General features: G+C 40.0%; 1 protein-coding gene across 2 annotated transcripts in view; it reads left to right on the top strand.

The window, feature by feature from the left end:
• STAC (SH3 and cysteine rich domain) overlaps positions 1-16949 on the top strand; it is a 152026-nt gene that overhangs the window by 101061 nt on the left and 34016 nt on the right. For both annotated transcript variants that reach the window (XM_032861266.1, XM_032861267.1), the window contains exons 6-8: positions 3482-3560; positions 13998-14062; positions 15895-15983. In XM_032861266.1, the coding sequence (XP_032717157.1) occupies positions 3482-3560; positions 13998-14062; positions 15895-15983 (233 nt within the window). The remainder of the gene's footprint in view (positions 1-3481; positions 3561-13997; positions 14063-15894; positions 15984-16949) is intronic.

Below are 16949 nucleotides of genomic sequence, written 5' to 3'. Positions count from 1 at the left end.
CCCAGCAGCAGATAGCTGGCCCTGCGTCCGGGGCTGTGGCGACCCCACGATGAGGAGACGTCCTCAGACCCTCCGCGGCAGGCAATGACCATGTTAGCCTCCATGGTTTGTTCTCACGTAGAAGTAGCAAGAATGTCAGAGAGACAAATTTAGGATGTCCAGTTTGCTTTTCTGTCTGAAATGGTTTTGTTTCTAGCCATGTCTGGCCCCTACAGACCAGTTCTCAGGACAGAAAACACGGTTTTCTGAATGTCAATAAGGTATCCATTCATCACAGTCCATTTAAACTTCCTGACACTGGTTCTATCAGTATATATTCTTGGAATTGTGCTCTGTGAAGGCATTGTTCTCAGGGCTGTGGGGAGACAAAGACAAATCAAATTGTCCTTAAATATCTGTCACTTCACTCTTTCCCCAGAGTCCCTCTTGCTTCAACGAAGAAAACAGAAACAATTGATTGGTACTTGAAAATGCTTTGGCTTCCATCCTGCAGGGTCAGATGGTAATGAACTTCAGCCACTTGCCATTCTTGCAGTTTTGTTATGTCCTAAAGCTAACATATTCCCACACAGCAAACTGCTCCACACATTTATTTTCTTCCAGGGCTGCGGGGCCATTGGCTTTACATTGTCGGGGAGTCACCACCTGGCTGTTTCTAAATCATTATATTTCTTTTAATGTGTTTTCAAATATTCTGGAATATAAAAGGCTGGATGGCTTTGGGAAGGCCTGCAGAAACCAAATTCAAAAACTTTCTGGGAGTGGTTTGACCAGTTTGGGAATAATCTTCAGTTTCCTAAAATTAAATTAACATAATAATAGCAACTTTTGTTCAGAAATAGCCAGCTTCAAAGGAGCAGGGTGTAAGTGACTTAGAGATCCTGTGACTTTTTTTTTTTTTTCCATCTTTCTGATGTGTCATGCAAGTGAGAATGGCTGGGGAAAATCTTAAACCGGATTATATAAAAAATCAGTCTCTCAAGGGTCGTGCTAAAATGCTCTGAGCTGACTGGGAGGGCTAGAGGGCTGGGAAGGCAAACTTGTTCCTCTGAAATAAGATGTAAGCAAATTGTTTTCAAAATGTGACCCACAGCGCCTTGGTGGCTCAGTCGTTAAGCGTCTGCCTTCAGCTCAGGTCATAATCCCAGGGTCCTGGGATCAAGCCCCACATTGGGCTCCCTGCTTGGCAGGAAGCCTGCTTCTCCCTCTCCCACTCCCCCTGTTTGTATTCCCTCTCTCGCTGTGTCTCTCTCCATCAAATAAATAAATAAAATCTTTAAAAAAAAATGTGATCCTCTTCGGAGGCCCCCTAAATTCCTCTTCCAAAGAGATGGGGGCCAAGCAGATGAAAGCCAGGGCACCTGGCCGTTTGATAGACGCAATCAGGGGTGTGCTGATAAAAGTTTAACTACTAGCTGGGGCTGGACCCTGATCTGTAGCATTTGCCAATTTCCATGGTGTAAATACTCCCACGCAGGCCTGTTTCACTCTCGCAATGTGAAGGCCATCAAGGCTCTCACCAGCCCGTATGAGCCCTTCCAGCACACCGCTGGAAGAAGCTCAGACACATGAGCTCTGAAGAAAGCACCTGAGTTTCAAACCCCAGCTCTGGCACTTAGTGGCCGTGGGACGTCAAGAAGGACTACTGATTTCTCCCTGGGCTCCACATTCGTCACTGAAAAGTATGCCTGTCACAGAATTACTGTGAAGAATAAACAGGTACATATATGGTACATAAAACAGCACATGATAAATGATCAGGAACCATCAGCCATTTAGAGTAATGATGTTATTTCTGTAACTGAAGCGGAAGAATGGCTGTGGCTTATCCTATTAAAAGAAAAGAAAAGGCAGAGTAAGTATTATGTAAATAATTGTGCAGCCGGGGAAACGACATTTAACTCATACCTAGGTCATGCGCCCCTCGATGCTGCATCTTGTTCTCTATAGTCAATACAAGTCTTCCTCAGCTTGTAATGGGGTTACATCCTAATAAACTCATTGTAAGTTCAAACTACCCAAAGTCAAAAATGCGTTCGCTACTGCTGACCTCGAAAACATCGTAGCTCAGCCTGGCCTAACTCAAATGTGCTCAGAACACTTGCATTCCCCTACGGTTGAGCACAATCATCTAGCAAAAAGCCTATTTGATAACAAAGTGTTGACTCGCTCATGTCATTGATTGAAACTGCGCTGAAAGTGACAAACAATGGCTTCGTGGACGCCGCCTTCGTGATCGTGGGACTGACCCAGAGCCCCGGGCGCCGCTCAGCATCCTCTGGGGATAAACTCCCATGTAACTCCAGCCCGGAAAAAGATCCAAATGCAAAATTCAATGTAGCTTCTACTGATGTGTTTTGTAAAGTCAAAAAAATAAAAAAAAAAAATCAGAAGGGGACCATCTATATTTATTTATTTTTTTATTGTGTTATGTTAGTCACCATACAATACATCGTTAGTTTTCAATGCAGGGTTCCAAGATTCATTGTTTATGTACAACACACAGTGCTCCATGCAATATGTGCCCTCCTTAATATCCACCACCAGGCTCTCCCCATCCCCTGACCCCCCTCCCCTCTAAAACCCTCAGTTTGTTTCTCAGAGTCCACAGTCTCTCATGGTACATATCCCCCTCTGATTTCCCCCAATTCACTTTTCCTTTCCTTTCCTTTACCTTGTACCAGTTAGAATGGCAAAGATTAACAAGACAGAAAACAACAAATGATGGAGGGGATATGGAAAAAGAGGAACCCTCTTACACCGTTGGTGGGAATGCAAGTTGGTGCAGCCACTTTGGAAAGCAGTGTGGAGGTTCCTCAAAAAATTAAAAATAGAGGTACCCTATGACCCATCAATTGCACTACTGGGTATTTACCCTAAAGATACAGATGTAGTGAAAAGAAGGGCCATCTGTACCCCAATGTTCATAGCAGCAATGGCCACAGTCGCCAAACTGTAGAAAGAACCAAGATGCCCTTCAACAGATGAGCAGTTAAAGAGGATATGGTCCATATATACAATGGGATATTACTCAGCCATCAGAAAGGATGAATACCCAACTTTTGCATCAACATGGATGGGACTGGAGGAGATTATGCTGAGGGACCATCTATATTTAAAACTTACCTCTACAAGAGCTCTAGTGTCAGTGAGAATTTGACATGACAGGGTATGGGCATGAATTCTGATTTCTCTCTGTTGTGTGTCCCTGGGCATCTAGAAATTCATTCCACACTCACTGAGTGCCTCTCATGCGCCCCCTGCTGCCCCCTGAGCCTGCAGACACACAGGAAGGGAGCCACCGCCCCCATGAGGGAACACACAGCCTCTCTGAAGTTAGCCAGACCACAGCATGATTGGGTTCCTCAGACAGTGTCAGGCAAATTCTACCTTAATACCTCTACAGACATTGAATTTCTCTGCTCACTTGGCCCACTGAAAGGGTTTTGCTCATTTCGTGTCATTCCTTCTTTTTTCTAAGACTTCAGATCTTGTGGAGGTTCCTGAAGAAGCTGATGGGCCAGGAGGAGGATATGACCCACGGAAACGCAGCAACAGTGGTGAGTGCATGAACCCGGAAGCAGGCATTGCCCCAGCAGGGATGTGAAAGGCCTTGCCCCGCCCAGTCCGCGGCCAGGGAGAGTTGACTTCCAGTTCTTTTCTTTCTGTCCTAGCTCTGGAATTCACTCTGAGCAAATGTACAATATTCTGGAGGGAAACTAGGCCTAATTCCTGGTGGATCTCCCTGATTTGACTGCAAAATTCCCTGAATTCTCACCCCTTATGGACTTGGCTACACTGGGGTCTAGGAGTCACTTCTGGACCTTTTTGTTAATACATCATTTCCCTCACTGACCTACATTAGATTAGCAAACCGTTCTGGAAAGAAGCCACTCCCCGCTACAGCTGAAGTACCCCAGAGCAGGTGGGTGGTGGTCCAGGTAAGTAGGGGCCTCCCACAGGGCTCCTCCCCAGCACGAATAACTGATACTCAAAAACTGATCTGTATGATCGAGCCAAACACTCTTTCCTAATGTTATTTAATTTTCTCATAGCTTAGGCCCTTGCTACGATAATTTCTAGAGTTTTTATTGAATGCTAACTACACGCTGTTGCTTGCTAACGTTAAGAAAGAACAACCTCTTAAACCAGAGTTTAAAGACAAAACCAGCCCCTTATGGAGGAATCTTGCCAAGCCTCTCTGATGTCAGCAACTACTTAACCACACTCATTTATGCAAAAGGTATTTATGAAGTATTTACTATGACCAGCAAAATGATACGAGTCACTAGGCTGTCCTCAGGTCCGCTCATAACCTAGCCAAGTTGTGGGTTCTGATTCGAGTTGCTGACTTGGTCTGAATGTATTCTCCTGGCAGAAGTTATCCCTGCATCAGAAGCGTGGGGATGTGGCACCTTGGGTAGATTTTCCACTCAACTGGTCACCTCTGCCCTTCCAGACTGGAAGCAGAAGTTCTGCATCCAGTACCCCAGAGCTGCTTTCGCAACAACTGTCTTATGAGGCATCTCTTCCATTTCCTTAGCTCTAGGAGCTCATTTATGTGTCTTCTCTAGTTAGGGCAGTGTCTCTGTGATTCCACATGAGAATCCTCTGTGATTCTCCTTCCTAAATAAGCATCAGTGTTCACCAGGGGCCCCCCCTTGCCAAGCCCACTCACATCTGCTAGAGCGCACTGCTAGGCGAAGGATTCTTTGGCATCATCTGGGGAAAGCTGCACTTTTAGATCAATACAAACATTCACTGAGCACTTAGCAGTGCCATTAGACAAATTAGAGTGCTAGCTGCCAGGGGAACCTCACAGCAGGGCGGTAATGCCACAGGACCTCCCAACCCATGTCTGTCTAGCCCCACAGATACGTTAACTGAGTTTGGTCAGAATTCGTTAGCATCTGAGCACAAACTTATCAGACATGGGTGTTCAACCAGCCCTTCATGTTAACACTTCAAGCGTGGTCATCTGTGCTGTCCTCTGAGTCTGCCTTCTGCCTGCACCCTTCCCTTCACCCAACTGCTGATGGTCTGCTCATGACTACCTGCAGGGATGTATTTGGTCCTCAGCCCCTCCTTGCTCTGGAGGCTGACCACCGGGCTTCCCTCGGTGGTCCCGTGGCCTCAAAGCAGTGACCTTGATCTGTCGGCATCAATCTCTTCACCTCTGAAATGAAGGATGTGATCACACTGAATCCATAATGGGTTGTTATCATTCAGTGAAATAATGAATGTAAAGGCTCTCCGCACACTGATGACTCTGAAACTTCAGGCCCCTTTGCGGCCTCCAGATGCCTGCAGCCCACTGGACATGGAGTTCTGAATGGGGAGTAGACATCGTGACGTTAACAGACCCAAACTGGATTCTTGATTTGCTCACCCACCCACCCACCCACCGCAACCTGCTCTTCCCCCATTGTCCCTGCTCAGTAAATAGGAGCTCTCTTCTGCTAGTCAGTCTTACTCCAGGTCAGAACTTTTGGTATCAGACTTGACTCCCCCTTCTTCTCATGTCTTGTAAATCTTACTTTCTGCTCTTCAAAATCATTCCCAGCATGTGCCCACCACTCATCTCCCTGCCTCAGGCATCCTGACCAGCAGTTTTGGTGCTCTTGCTCACCTCTTCCTCAGTAGCTAAGGTATCTGTTTGCCTTGGAGATTTCTTTATGCAAAAAGTGGTCTTCAATAAGTTTTTATAATGTGAGGGAATCATCAAAGGGAATCATCAAAATGAAGCATGTTTCCTTCTAATAAACCCGTCCTGAGGTCATCAGGTGTCAGAGGCACAACCCAGAGCCTCCCCACTCTCAAGTGTGGCCCATGGACAAGCATCCTGGACATCGCAAGAAAAGTTGTTAGAAATGCAAAACCTCAGGCCTTTCCAGAACTGCAGAAGCAGTGTTTGCATATTAATCTTATTAAAGTTCAAGAAGCAGGATAAGAAGTCATCTAGTCCAACTCCCTCCCTTCCAATACACACAACACATACACACACCCACAGACACATACTGTATGGATAAGGAAACTGAGGCACAGAGTAATACACTCAAAGACACAAAGTTGAATATTTGCCATTTCTTTTATGTTAAGAGGCATTTTTAGAGCCTAATTCAAAGAAATCTGTTGAAAGAACTTCACAAGCAATAAACCTCTATAAAGCTTTGGGGATCTATTAACTATTCCTTTGATCAGCAATAGCTTTCTTTACAATGCACCCTTGGAAGCTGGAGGGATTAATTATACAGCAGTTTGCTTCAAAACATGTTCTTGTGATTGGACTTAATCCCCTGTCCACGCAATTTGGGAATCAACGCAGAGAAAACACCCTGCTTGTGTGACCAGGCTCCCACTGGTCTCCCCACAGTCATGGCATGGAGGGTCCTGGCCTTTCAGAAGTAGCACTTGGCTTCCAGTCACAAGCTGTTCTGCATGACATGTTTTGTTTATGTTCTAAAAATTACACAGTGCATACAGGTGTTATTTCTGCCAGCTAGGTGTCATGTCAAAATCCTTGAGGAAGATTTCCAAAGTCTCCTTGAGAGAGGATACAAGTCATACTCCTTTCTTTCTTACCAAGTGTGCACTCTCTGTTTTCTCTCTCATGAAAGATGCTGGGCTGCTCTGTCTGTTTCTGGTTGTTGTTTTCAACACTATTTGTGGATGCATCAGAAACTTAGAGGGGAGAGTTGTTGGTCTTCATCTTTGGCCAGAAACTCCACTTGAAGCTATGTGGTGAGCAAAGGGAGAAGTAAAAGCTAGGTTGCCTATTACAGCTTAAAATGCCAAATAATGACATTATTGGCTGCCTTCAATAATTTCATTTCAGTATGACTCTATGTGATTATAACTTTCCTGGAAGAGAAGCAGAGTTGGAAAAGAACATAAGTAAGACAAATTCCTAGAAATATTCTTCAAAAAGAACTGGGTTAATCACATCCACTGGAGAATATTATGAAGCCCAGTGATACCTTACTTTTCACTGAAGCAAAGAAATTTTGCCCAGAAAGGAAAAAGCAAGCCCAGATTTGGAAAATTTGTCCTTGCCTTTAACATACACTGATTTTATATCTCACATTTTGATTTGTCACCCAGAAAATAAAGCAAATATTTTAATGCCTTCTTCAACAGATACCCTAATATCTAGATGTCTCATATCTAAAGCAAGTAAAGGTCTTTTTAAAAGCATAGAGGACTCTCTTTCCTTAGAGAATTTTTTTTCCACTTTAGCACACCTAAAATTGCTGGGAAAAAGAATTAAAAAAAAAAAAAAGTTCCAGTTAATGCATGGCTGAGCTGGCAGCAAAATAAGGCAATTCCTTGGAGTCTAGAAATGACAATAAAGCATGAATCCAGAGACATAAGCAGGTGAGGGCCATTGTTTATTCTGCACATCACTGGGGCCTCAGATTGGGGAAGAATAAGCCCCAGGTATGGTCAGTAGAGAGCAAAACCTGGCAAGCAGGCATAGTAATAGGTACAATGAGAGACCCTTTGGGAAAAAGCTGATACCCCAAAAGGCACCTTTAGTGGCACTAGGAAAAATGAATGTCCTGCAGAGGAATTTAGTAAAGAAAAATGTTATATTGGCCTTACCTCAAGTGGGGAAGAAAAGAAAGAAATGAAATAGGAGCAGAGAGGAAGGAAAAGAAATAGCAAAGGAGGGAAGAAACTCTTCTTACTTGGGTTTAGGGCCTGAATTCATACAACCTCTGTTGACAAAGTAAAATAATATAAAATTTTAGATGAATTTATTTAAAGTGGCCTTGTTGGATAAATGCACAGGCATTTGCCAGAAGTAATACAAATGGCCTCTGGAGAAAGAGAACTTAAACCCAGACCTCAGAAGTTTCCACAAATGAACTTTCAAAGGACATGAACTAAACATTGAAATATGCCAAATAAACAAGAAAATGAGCTAGCATGTGTGAGAGTTAGTAAAAGCCCACCTTTTTTATGCTCTGACTTTAGAGACTGTATACATTAGAATTATCAAAGAAATATCTAATTGTATAGTTAGATATATTTAAAGATACAAAAAATGAACTAGAACATATAACAAAAGAGTAAGACACTATCAAAGTTGAACAGGCAAATTTTAAGAAAACCAAACAGAACTTTTAGAAATTAATAAAAGAAGAAGAGGGGTGCCTGGATGGCTCAGTCCTTAAGCATCTGCCTTCAGTTCAGGTCAAGATCCCAGGGTCCTGGGATTGAGCCCCACATCAGGGTCCCTGCTCAACAGGAAGCCTGCTTCTCCCTCTCAAACTCCCCCTGTTTGTGTTCCTTTTCTTGCTGTGTGTGTCTCTCTCTCAATAAACAAATAAAATCTTAAAAAAAAGAAGAAGAAATTTGATTGTTGGATTTAATAGCATATTGGATATAGCTGAAGAGAGAATTAGTGGTGTGGAATACACAGGCAAAGAACTTTCTTATAGTAAAGCCAGGGAGACAAAGCAATAGAATTCATGACAGTGAAAGAGACACAGAAGATGAGCAGGAAAGTCCAGCCTGCATCTAACTGACACTTAAAAGGTACATAATGAGAGAATGGGGGAGAGATAATATTCAAGGAGATAGTGGCTAATATGTTTCAAGATTGATTAAAGACACCATTCCTCAAATTCAGAAATTTATACTTAGACCCATCTTAGCAAAACTGCAGTTACAAATTTTAAATGCAAAACGAAAGACAGATTACCTGCAGAAGAATGAAAACTAGACAGACAACTCTTTCTTGTAAGTGACAAGAGAACCAAGTAACAGTAGAACAATATGTTCAGTAATCCAAAAGAAAATCAACTCTTAAAATAGAACTGTAAATGGAGCAAAAGCAAAACTCTTTCAAGAACATATATTCAGACAAACACTGTGTCTACAGTGCAGTGAAGAAAGAGCCACTCAAGAAATTTTGAAAGGATGTAGTTCATAGAGGAAAGTGTGACCTCAAAGGAAGGACCAAGAAGCAAGGAATGAAGCACAAAGAAAGAACCAAGTGAACATTGGCTACATAAAAAGATACAATGTCAGCAAAAACTTGTTAATAAAACACTAACTGAAATAACTGGATATTTAAGAAAGAAATGGGCATTCAAAGGTTCTCATACTAATTGGAAGGAAATTAAAGATATTCTTTCACTTTAGATTTTATTAAGTTAAATATACCTCATAAAATTTTTAGTATAGCCACTAGAAGATGAAAAAATAGATTTAACCTTATAACTTTAAAGGAAGAAGGAGAAAGAGTACAGAAGTAGAAGAAAAAACATGGGAAATATGAGATAAATAGAAAATACAAAATAAAATGCTAGAAGAGAATCTCAATTTATAAGTAATCAAAATTAATATAAATCAACTAAGCCCTAGATAAAAGAGTTTTACACACTGGATTATTTATGACTATTTATAACAATCTAAAACATAAGGATATATAAAGTTTAAAAGTAAAAAAAATACATATAATTTAAAAGGCAAAAGAAAGATTGATAGCTGTATTAAAGTATGAAAAATGGACATTAAGATCAGAAAAGCATTACTAGAAAAAAAATATCATTACATGACCATGTCCATTTCAACAAAAGATATGAATCCTAAACTTGTGTTTACTTATTATATAGCCTCAAAGTGACAGGAACTCAAGGAGCAATTGATAGAAGTAATAGGGAAATTGACATACACCTTCATAGTGAGAGGTTTTTAACATGCCTCTGAAGTCATTAGAAAGCAGATGCATAAAAAGATTCAGGATTTAGAGGATGTGAGGACACATTTGACAATCATAGTCTAATTGACTTAAAAAGAACACTCCATCTAACAAATGGAGAATTCACATTCTTTTTAAGGACACAGAACAATTTAAAAAACTTATCACTTGCTAGACCATAAAGCAAGCTTCATAAATTTTCACAGAATTAATATTCTAGAGAACATACCTTTCTGACTATAATACAAATAAGACCGAAACCAATCACCAAAAGATAGAGGAGAACCCATCATTTCGGAAATTAAAACATGCACTGAGAAAGCTCATGTGTCAAAAAAGAATATAATGAGAATTGGAATATACTTAAAATAAGTCATAATGAAAACACTATATATCAAAATTTGTGGGTGTAGCTAAATTGTGACTAGAATATTTTGCTTTAAAAGTATTCTATGTGCACCTGGCTGGTTTAGTTGGTTCAGCATCTGACTTTGGCTCGGATCTTGGTGTCCTGCATCAGGCTCCCCACTGAGCCAGGAGTCTGCTTCTCTGTCTTCCTCTGCCCATCCCTCTGCTCACACATGTGTGCTCTCTCTCAAATAAATAAATCAAACCTTTAAAAAATAAATAAAACTATTCTATTAAAAAATAAGACTGAAATTCATAACCTAAGCATCATATTTGAGAAGTCAGAAAAGAGAAATAGAATAAGCCCCCAAAAAGCAATGGTAAGGCAATAAAAAGATAAGAGCAGAAATTATCAAATGACAAAGATAGGTCAATCAATCCTAAGAATGGTCCTTAAAAGAAGGATTGCCCGGGCGGCTCAGTCAGTTAAGCCTCTGACTCTTGGTTTTGGCTCAGGTCATGGTATCAGGGTCCTGAGACTGAGCCCCATGTCGAGTTCTGCACTCAGTGCAGAGTCTGCTTAAAGATTCCCTACCCTTCTGCTCTCCCCTGCTCACATGAGTGTGCTTTCTTTCTCTCTCATAAATAAATCTTTTTTAAAAAAGAAAAAGAAAGAAAACTCAAAATCACCAAGAATTTTTTTTTTTGAGAGAGAGAGCATGAGCAGGGAGAGAGAGAATCTTAAGCAGGCTCCACAACCAGCCCAAGGAGGAGCTCAGTCTCATGACCCTGAGATCAAGACCCTAGCTGAATTCAAGAGTCGAGTTGCTTAAGCAATTGAGCCACCCAGGCATCCCTACAATTACTAACAATATTTTTAAACATAAATGAGATGAAGCAAAAGGTAATAATGAAAAAGGATGACTTTAACAGCAATTGAAAGAAAATAAAAGAATATCATGACCAACTTCATGCCAATAAATTTTAAAACTTTTTTTGAATGGGCACATACCATGAAAAATATCAATGATCAAAATCTGACTCAAGAAGAAATAGAAAATCTGAGAATTTGAATTTGCTTCTAGTCATGATAGAAACTGAATCAAATATCTCAAATTTTGCACGGTGAAAATACCAGGCTCAGACAATTTTATGAGTAAACTCAACCAAACTTTTAAGGAATGGAAAATTTCCAGATTATGTAAGCTCTTTCAGGAAATTGAAAAAGTTGCAGGGAAGAAGGGCTGCTACATTCTCTAACTTAGTTAATGAGGCTAGTCTAATGCTGACCTCAAAATCAACTGAAGGCACCTTAAGAAAGGAAAAATCACTGGCTAGTCTCCATCCTGAACATGGATGCAGAAATCTGAAACAGAATGTTAGTATACTGAATCTGATAATTTTTTAAAGATTTTATTTATTAGAGAGTAAGAGAGAGAGAGAGAGAGAGAGCGCACACAAGCTGGGGTAAGGGCAGAGGAAGAAGCAGACGCCCCACTGAGGCAGGAGCCTGATGTGGGGCTCGATCCCAGAACTCTGGGATCATATTTTCAGCCAAAAGCAGAAGCCACCCAAGCACCCCCAATAATTATTTTTTAAAGTAATGCATAATTACCAAGTTAGATTTACTTCAGGGATACAAATTTGTGTTTGTGTTAGATAAGCAAGTAACAAAACTTTTACATTATTTTCTTCTTGAAGAAGAAAAACCAAATAACCATCTCATTGGAAAATGAAGTTGTGGACATGGTCCTAACAGGACTACAAAGTGAAGGAGAAAGAATATGAAAAAGGAAAAGAGGAAAGTCCTTTGGGTATGTGGCAGAAACTAAAGATTTATTTGCTTCCATAACATTAGAAAATATGTCTCCACGATGGATATATTCTTTGAGTACTTGTCCTGGGTGATATCAGCAACCAGATTATTTTTAATAAAACAAATTTAAAGCACCAAACATAAAAAGTATATGATACATCTGTAGTAAAATAGTTACCTTTCTTTATTCTTTTCCCTTCAAGTTAAAGTCTTAGAAATAGCCCACAGGAATAGGCTTTTAAATCATTTTTTTTTTTTTTGCAGTGGTCTACTTTCAGTTATATAGTTAAAAATACATTTGGGGGTCACTTCAAATAATGGTAAACAAACAATGGTAAATAAAGCAAAAAATATTAAACATTTTGAACCAGATGGCCAATGGATAGTCAATAAAAAGCTTAAAATATTGTGAAACTGCAAAATTATGAAATCAGTTCAAACTGATATGTAGCCTATGAAGTCTCCCTTTTTAACTCCAATCAAGAATTTTCTAGGAACATTCTCTGCATTTTTCCTGCAGATATTCAATATTCTTTTAGAAGTATCCAGTTTTATTCTTATGGGATCAAATATTTACACCAAGCTCTTAGGGAATCACGTAATACCAATGAAGAGTATTGTTGGCTTCCACTCAGTTCAAATTGGTAAGATGAGTATCCAGATAATTGAGGCAGACAAGGTCCGTAGGATCATTTTCCACTTACCTACAAACCAGAGCTCCTCCAATGACTGCATATTTATGCCTAGGCTTCCAAGGAATCATGGCATTTCATGCACAGGCTCTGGAACTATAAACTGTGGAGAAGAGATGTTTACTGAGCATCAGTATGTTCACAGAGGCTCTTGCTCTGAACCATGTTTTCTGCATCCCACTTATTGAGGTCATTTTAAGGATAGTGGAGATGTCAGTGCAGTAACTGATACAGGTTATAGAGTTTTCCGTGGAGTGTTTCTCCCCCTTTACTGATACTTCCTTACAATCTGAAGGGAGACCAAAGGGAACAAGAAAGCAGCAATGTGCTCTTTTTAAATGTCAAGTTATCTAACTGGTAGGTTAATTTAGACACCAAAACTTTATTGTACAAACTTGGAAACACTTGCCACATTTTTGTTTGAGGCAGATATATGTGGTGAGAATAAGGCTGTCTCATTGGTCCCTGGGGTAAAGGTGGCTGATCAAACAAGTTAAGGCAGAGCCCCCCCTGCAATACCCATCAGGGATCTCCCCCAGCCATGCATCTGGATGGTGAAAATCCCTGCCCATTTGAGGAAGCTTTGTTTTTTATTTGAGACCACAGGGTGGCTACTTAAATGCAAAAGGAAGAGAATTACATATTTCAAAACCAACTAAATGAAAAGCCATTATTTGTTTTCTATTCTGAATAATAGTCCGAATGCACTGATGATAAGAGATGGAGGGAATATTTTGAAGTTCAAAATTAAAACTTTAGGGGCATCTAGGTGACTCAGTCAGTTGAGTATCTCACTCAGTTTGGGCTCAGGTCATGACCTCAGGACGGTGAGATCAAGCCCCAAATGGGGCTCTGTGCTCAGCAGGGAGTCTCCTTGAGATTCTCTCTTTCCCTATTCCTCTGCCCTTTCCCCCCATCTCTCCAATACTCAAATCTTTAAAAAAAAAAAAAAAGAATGAAAGCTAAAGCTTTAATGTACAAAATATAATATAGATATCAAGAAACTGAAATCAAAATATTGAAAATAGATAAAAGAATCTGGTATTTAGAAAGGGTCATTCAAATGCAATTAGGCCATACCTCACCCACTGCTCCCTTAACAAATGATCTGATACATTCAACAGATAAATAACATTGTTTCAAAGATGAATGAAATGCTTTGCCAAATAAGGCTTAGCTGTGAACACAACTGCCAAATATTCAGGAGGCATGCTCGCTGGAGGCAAGGGCACGGGTGTGGACACCCAGAGAAGGTAGAGCGAAATGCCACTTGGGAGGCAGGAAAAGCCTGACGTGGAAGATGAGGAAAAGGCAGTGAGGAAGAAAGTAGAAGCTATGGGACAGGGAAAACATAAAGCCACATCTTCTAGGCATGATTCCAAAACGTGGTGACTGGATTCATAAAGCACCTGCTTTTTCTTGTCTCCCTCAGTGTTTACTTATCCAGAAAATGGCACTGACGATTCCAGACACCAAGCAAAGAACATAAACCACCAGGTATTTATCACTGTTAACTTTAAAAAATTGCTTTACCAGCAAAACACAAATTTATTCAGAAACAGCAGAAAATGTCAATGCAGGACAAGTAAACTATGGCAAAACCATAGGCAATCCCACCAAACAAAGGAGGGAAAGGCTGTTTTGTAGAGACAAGGAGGGAGTTGGGGGGAGAATGCTATAAACAAAAAGTCCATTGGAGGAAACTAGGAACACTAAGTATGGTGGCTTTTCATTGGCTGAGCTGAGATTGTCTCTTATTGGCTGAGCTGTTGGCTTCCCTCTTCCTGCTGGGACAGTAAAGTAGTAGTTGCATAGTATCCACAACAAGGTCCCTGTCTTCTTATTGGGTCTAAGCTGACTACAAGAAACAGGCCATAATAGCTCCCCCAGCCCGGCCTCCTGACTCCATTTTAGTGAGAATTCCCTGTATTTATATTCATAGATGTCACAGAAGATAGACCAGGCATAGTCCCTAGATCCCATTACAGATCACTACCTAAGTGGGTTATGAAATCTAGTTAGTAGGTCCCAGAACAGAATAGAGTCTAGAATAGAACAGAAAAGAACAATGTAGCATAAACGTGTGGTGGCATAGGTAACGTAAAACCATGCATCACAGTGCATCAAAGGTAAAAAGGATATGTATTGTGTTGTATACTTTTTGCTACCATTGTATATGTTATATTCAAATTGATGCATACTGTAAGGTGTGTACATTACATAATTACATAATCAATTATGACCGTATTTTATAGTATGTAAATATATATTTTATGCTCACTTATATATAATACTATATAATTATATCTATATAATTAGAACAGGATAGACTAGGACAGAAGTATATAACTTAAGGTACTTGAGCTTTGGATAGAAGAGTGAATCAAAGTTGTGTACAACTTTTGTTTATGTCTTATATAGTATATGTTTATCATATCATGTATTTAAACATATTATACAATTCTGTATATCATATATAATTTTATATACACATATATAACATAATGATATATATATGTTATGTATGTTCTATTGTATTATATAATAGTAATATTATGCAGTTATATTTTGTATGTTATGTAGTTTGTGTTCATTATGTATTACAAAGTGAAAACATTTATATAGCATTGACATATATTTGGATAATAATGATAGGTAATATTTACATAACACTTATAAGACTCTTGGATAATCTATAAAGTGGGGACAACAATTGGGGGCTGTTGTGAGTATGCCAATGCATGTAACATAATGCCTGGCACACACAGTAAGTTATCAAAAATGGTAGCCTTTATTACCATTATTGCAAGGTTTCATGGTCAGGAGATGGTGATTCTTTGATACAAACTAAATCAGTCTGATGTCAAACACTATGCTTCTGTCACAACATGCATGAACTAATTGCTCTTGACTATACCAGAGTCCCTTTGATAGGCTAGCTACCAAATTTTAGGCTGACTGATTAAAAATTCAATTTTAGGAAATGAAAGCTGCTTACTACAACTCATATGTCCCTATTTCTATAGTGTGAATATTCCCATTCTTGGGGCCAAGCCTGTCACCTTTCATGAACAACTATAGCAAAGAAAAAGCTGATTTGAAGACATTTGTAGTTATTTCTAACAGATTTACACACTATTGGCTTTGGTTTCTAATGAAATCAAACTTAGCTAAGAAACTTAAAATAAACCTATGGTTGAAACAAAGCCTGAATAATAGTTTGATATTTTAATACTCACAGTCCTTACACTAGAATTACATTGCATTCACTTACTTATTTTCTGTTTTCCTCCTTCCTTCTCTCATTTTTCTATTATTTTCTCTTTCAGGGATCTCTTTCCAAAGAACCATTACAGATGAACACCTATGTTGCCTTGTACAAATTTGTACCACAGGAGAATGAAGATTTGGAAATGAGGTAAAAAAAAAAAAAATTTTTTTTTAGAAAAAAGAAAGAAAATTTAAAGTCAGTGTTTTTCATGTAAAAAAAAAGAATTCAATTAGTGCTACATCCTAATGCCTTGGAGCAGTGACTGTCACACGTGAGCCAGCATCCAGTGACCTCTGGGGCTGGTTAGCTGACAGATTATTGGACCCTGTCCCTGCAGTTTCTGATCCTGCAGGTCTGGGGGGCGGGGTTAGAGAATTTGCATTTCTAACTGGTCAGCAGGTGCTTCTGATGCTGCTGATCAGGGACCCCACTTTAAGAAGCACAGTTTTACTGCATCAGCAGCAGAACTGTCAATGGGTGTTTGCGTGCAGCTTGAGCGTCAAATGCTCTTGCCATCTTGTGGGGTCTAATAGGGAATCAAAATTAATGTCTTGATTTTTTTTATTTTAGATTGATTGGTTGATTGATTGATTGATTGATTGATTTGACAGAGAGCTAGAGAGAGAGCCCAAGTAGGCAGAGTGGCAGGCAGAGGGTGAGGGAGAAGCAGGCTCTCCACTGATTAGGTAGCCTGACTCGGGACTCAGTCCCAGGACACTGGGATCATGACCTGAGCTGAAGGCAGCCACTTAACTGACTGAGCCACCCAAGTGCCCCAAAATCAATGTCTCTAGTGGCCAAACTGACACAGGTTAAAAGATCAAACTAAAACCACTTGTTTATCCTGGCAGCTTCCCCCTGCTGCACACCCTGAGCTGTGCTTTTGTTTCAGGATCCATCCCACTTCATGGTACCTGAAATACGGGGGAGGATAAGGTGAGCTTTGGGACCCTTGTGCAATCCAGGAAAGCTGGAGTCCGTGCTGAGTTCACATGCTGCTTGTTGTGTGTCTTTAAGCAATGTATAAACACTTCATTGCTCTGATTTCCTTACTTATAAAAGAATAACAGTGACCTCTTCACCCTGAGATATTTTCGAGGGTGAAATGAACAA

This window comes from Lontra canadensis, unplaced genomic scaffold (genome assembly GCF_010015895.1).
Source record: "Lontra canadensis isolate GAN:19392208 unplaced genomic scaffold, GSC_riverotter_1.0 scaffold20, whole genome shotgun sequence".
Taxonomy (NCBI): Eukaryota; Metazoa; Chordata; class Mammalia; order Carnivora; family Mustelidae; genus Lontra; species Lontra canadensis.
This window is presented reverse-complemented; position numbering and strand designations above follow the sequence as displayed.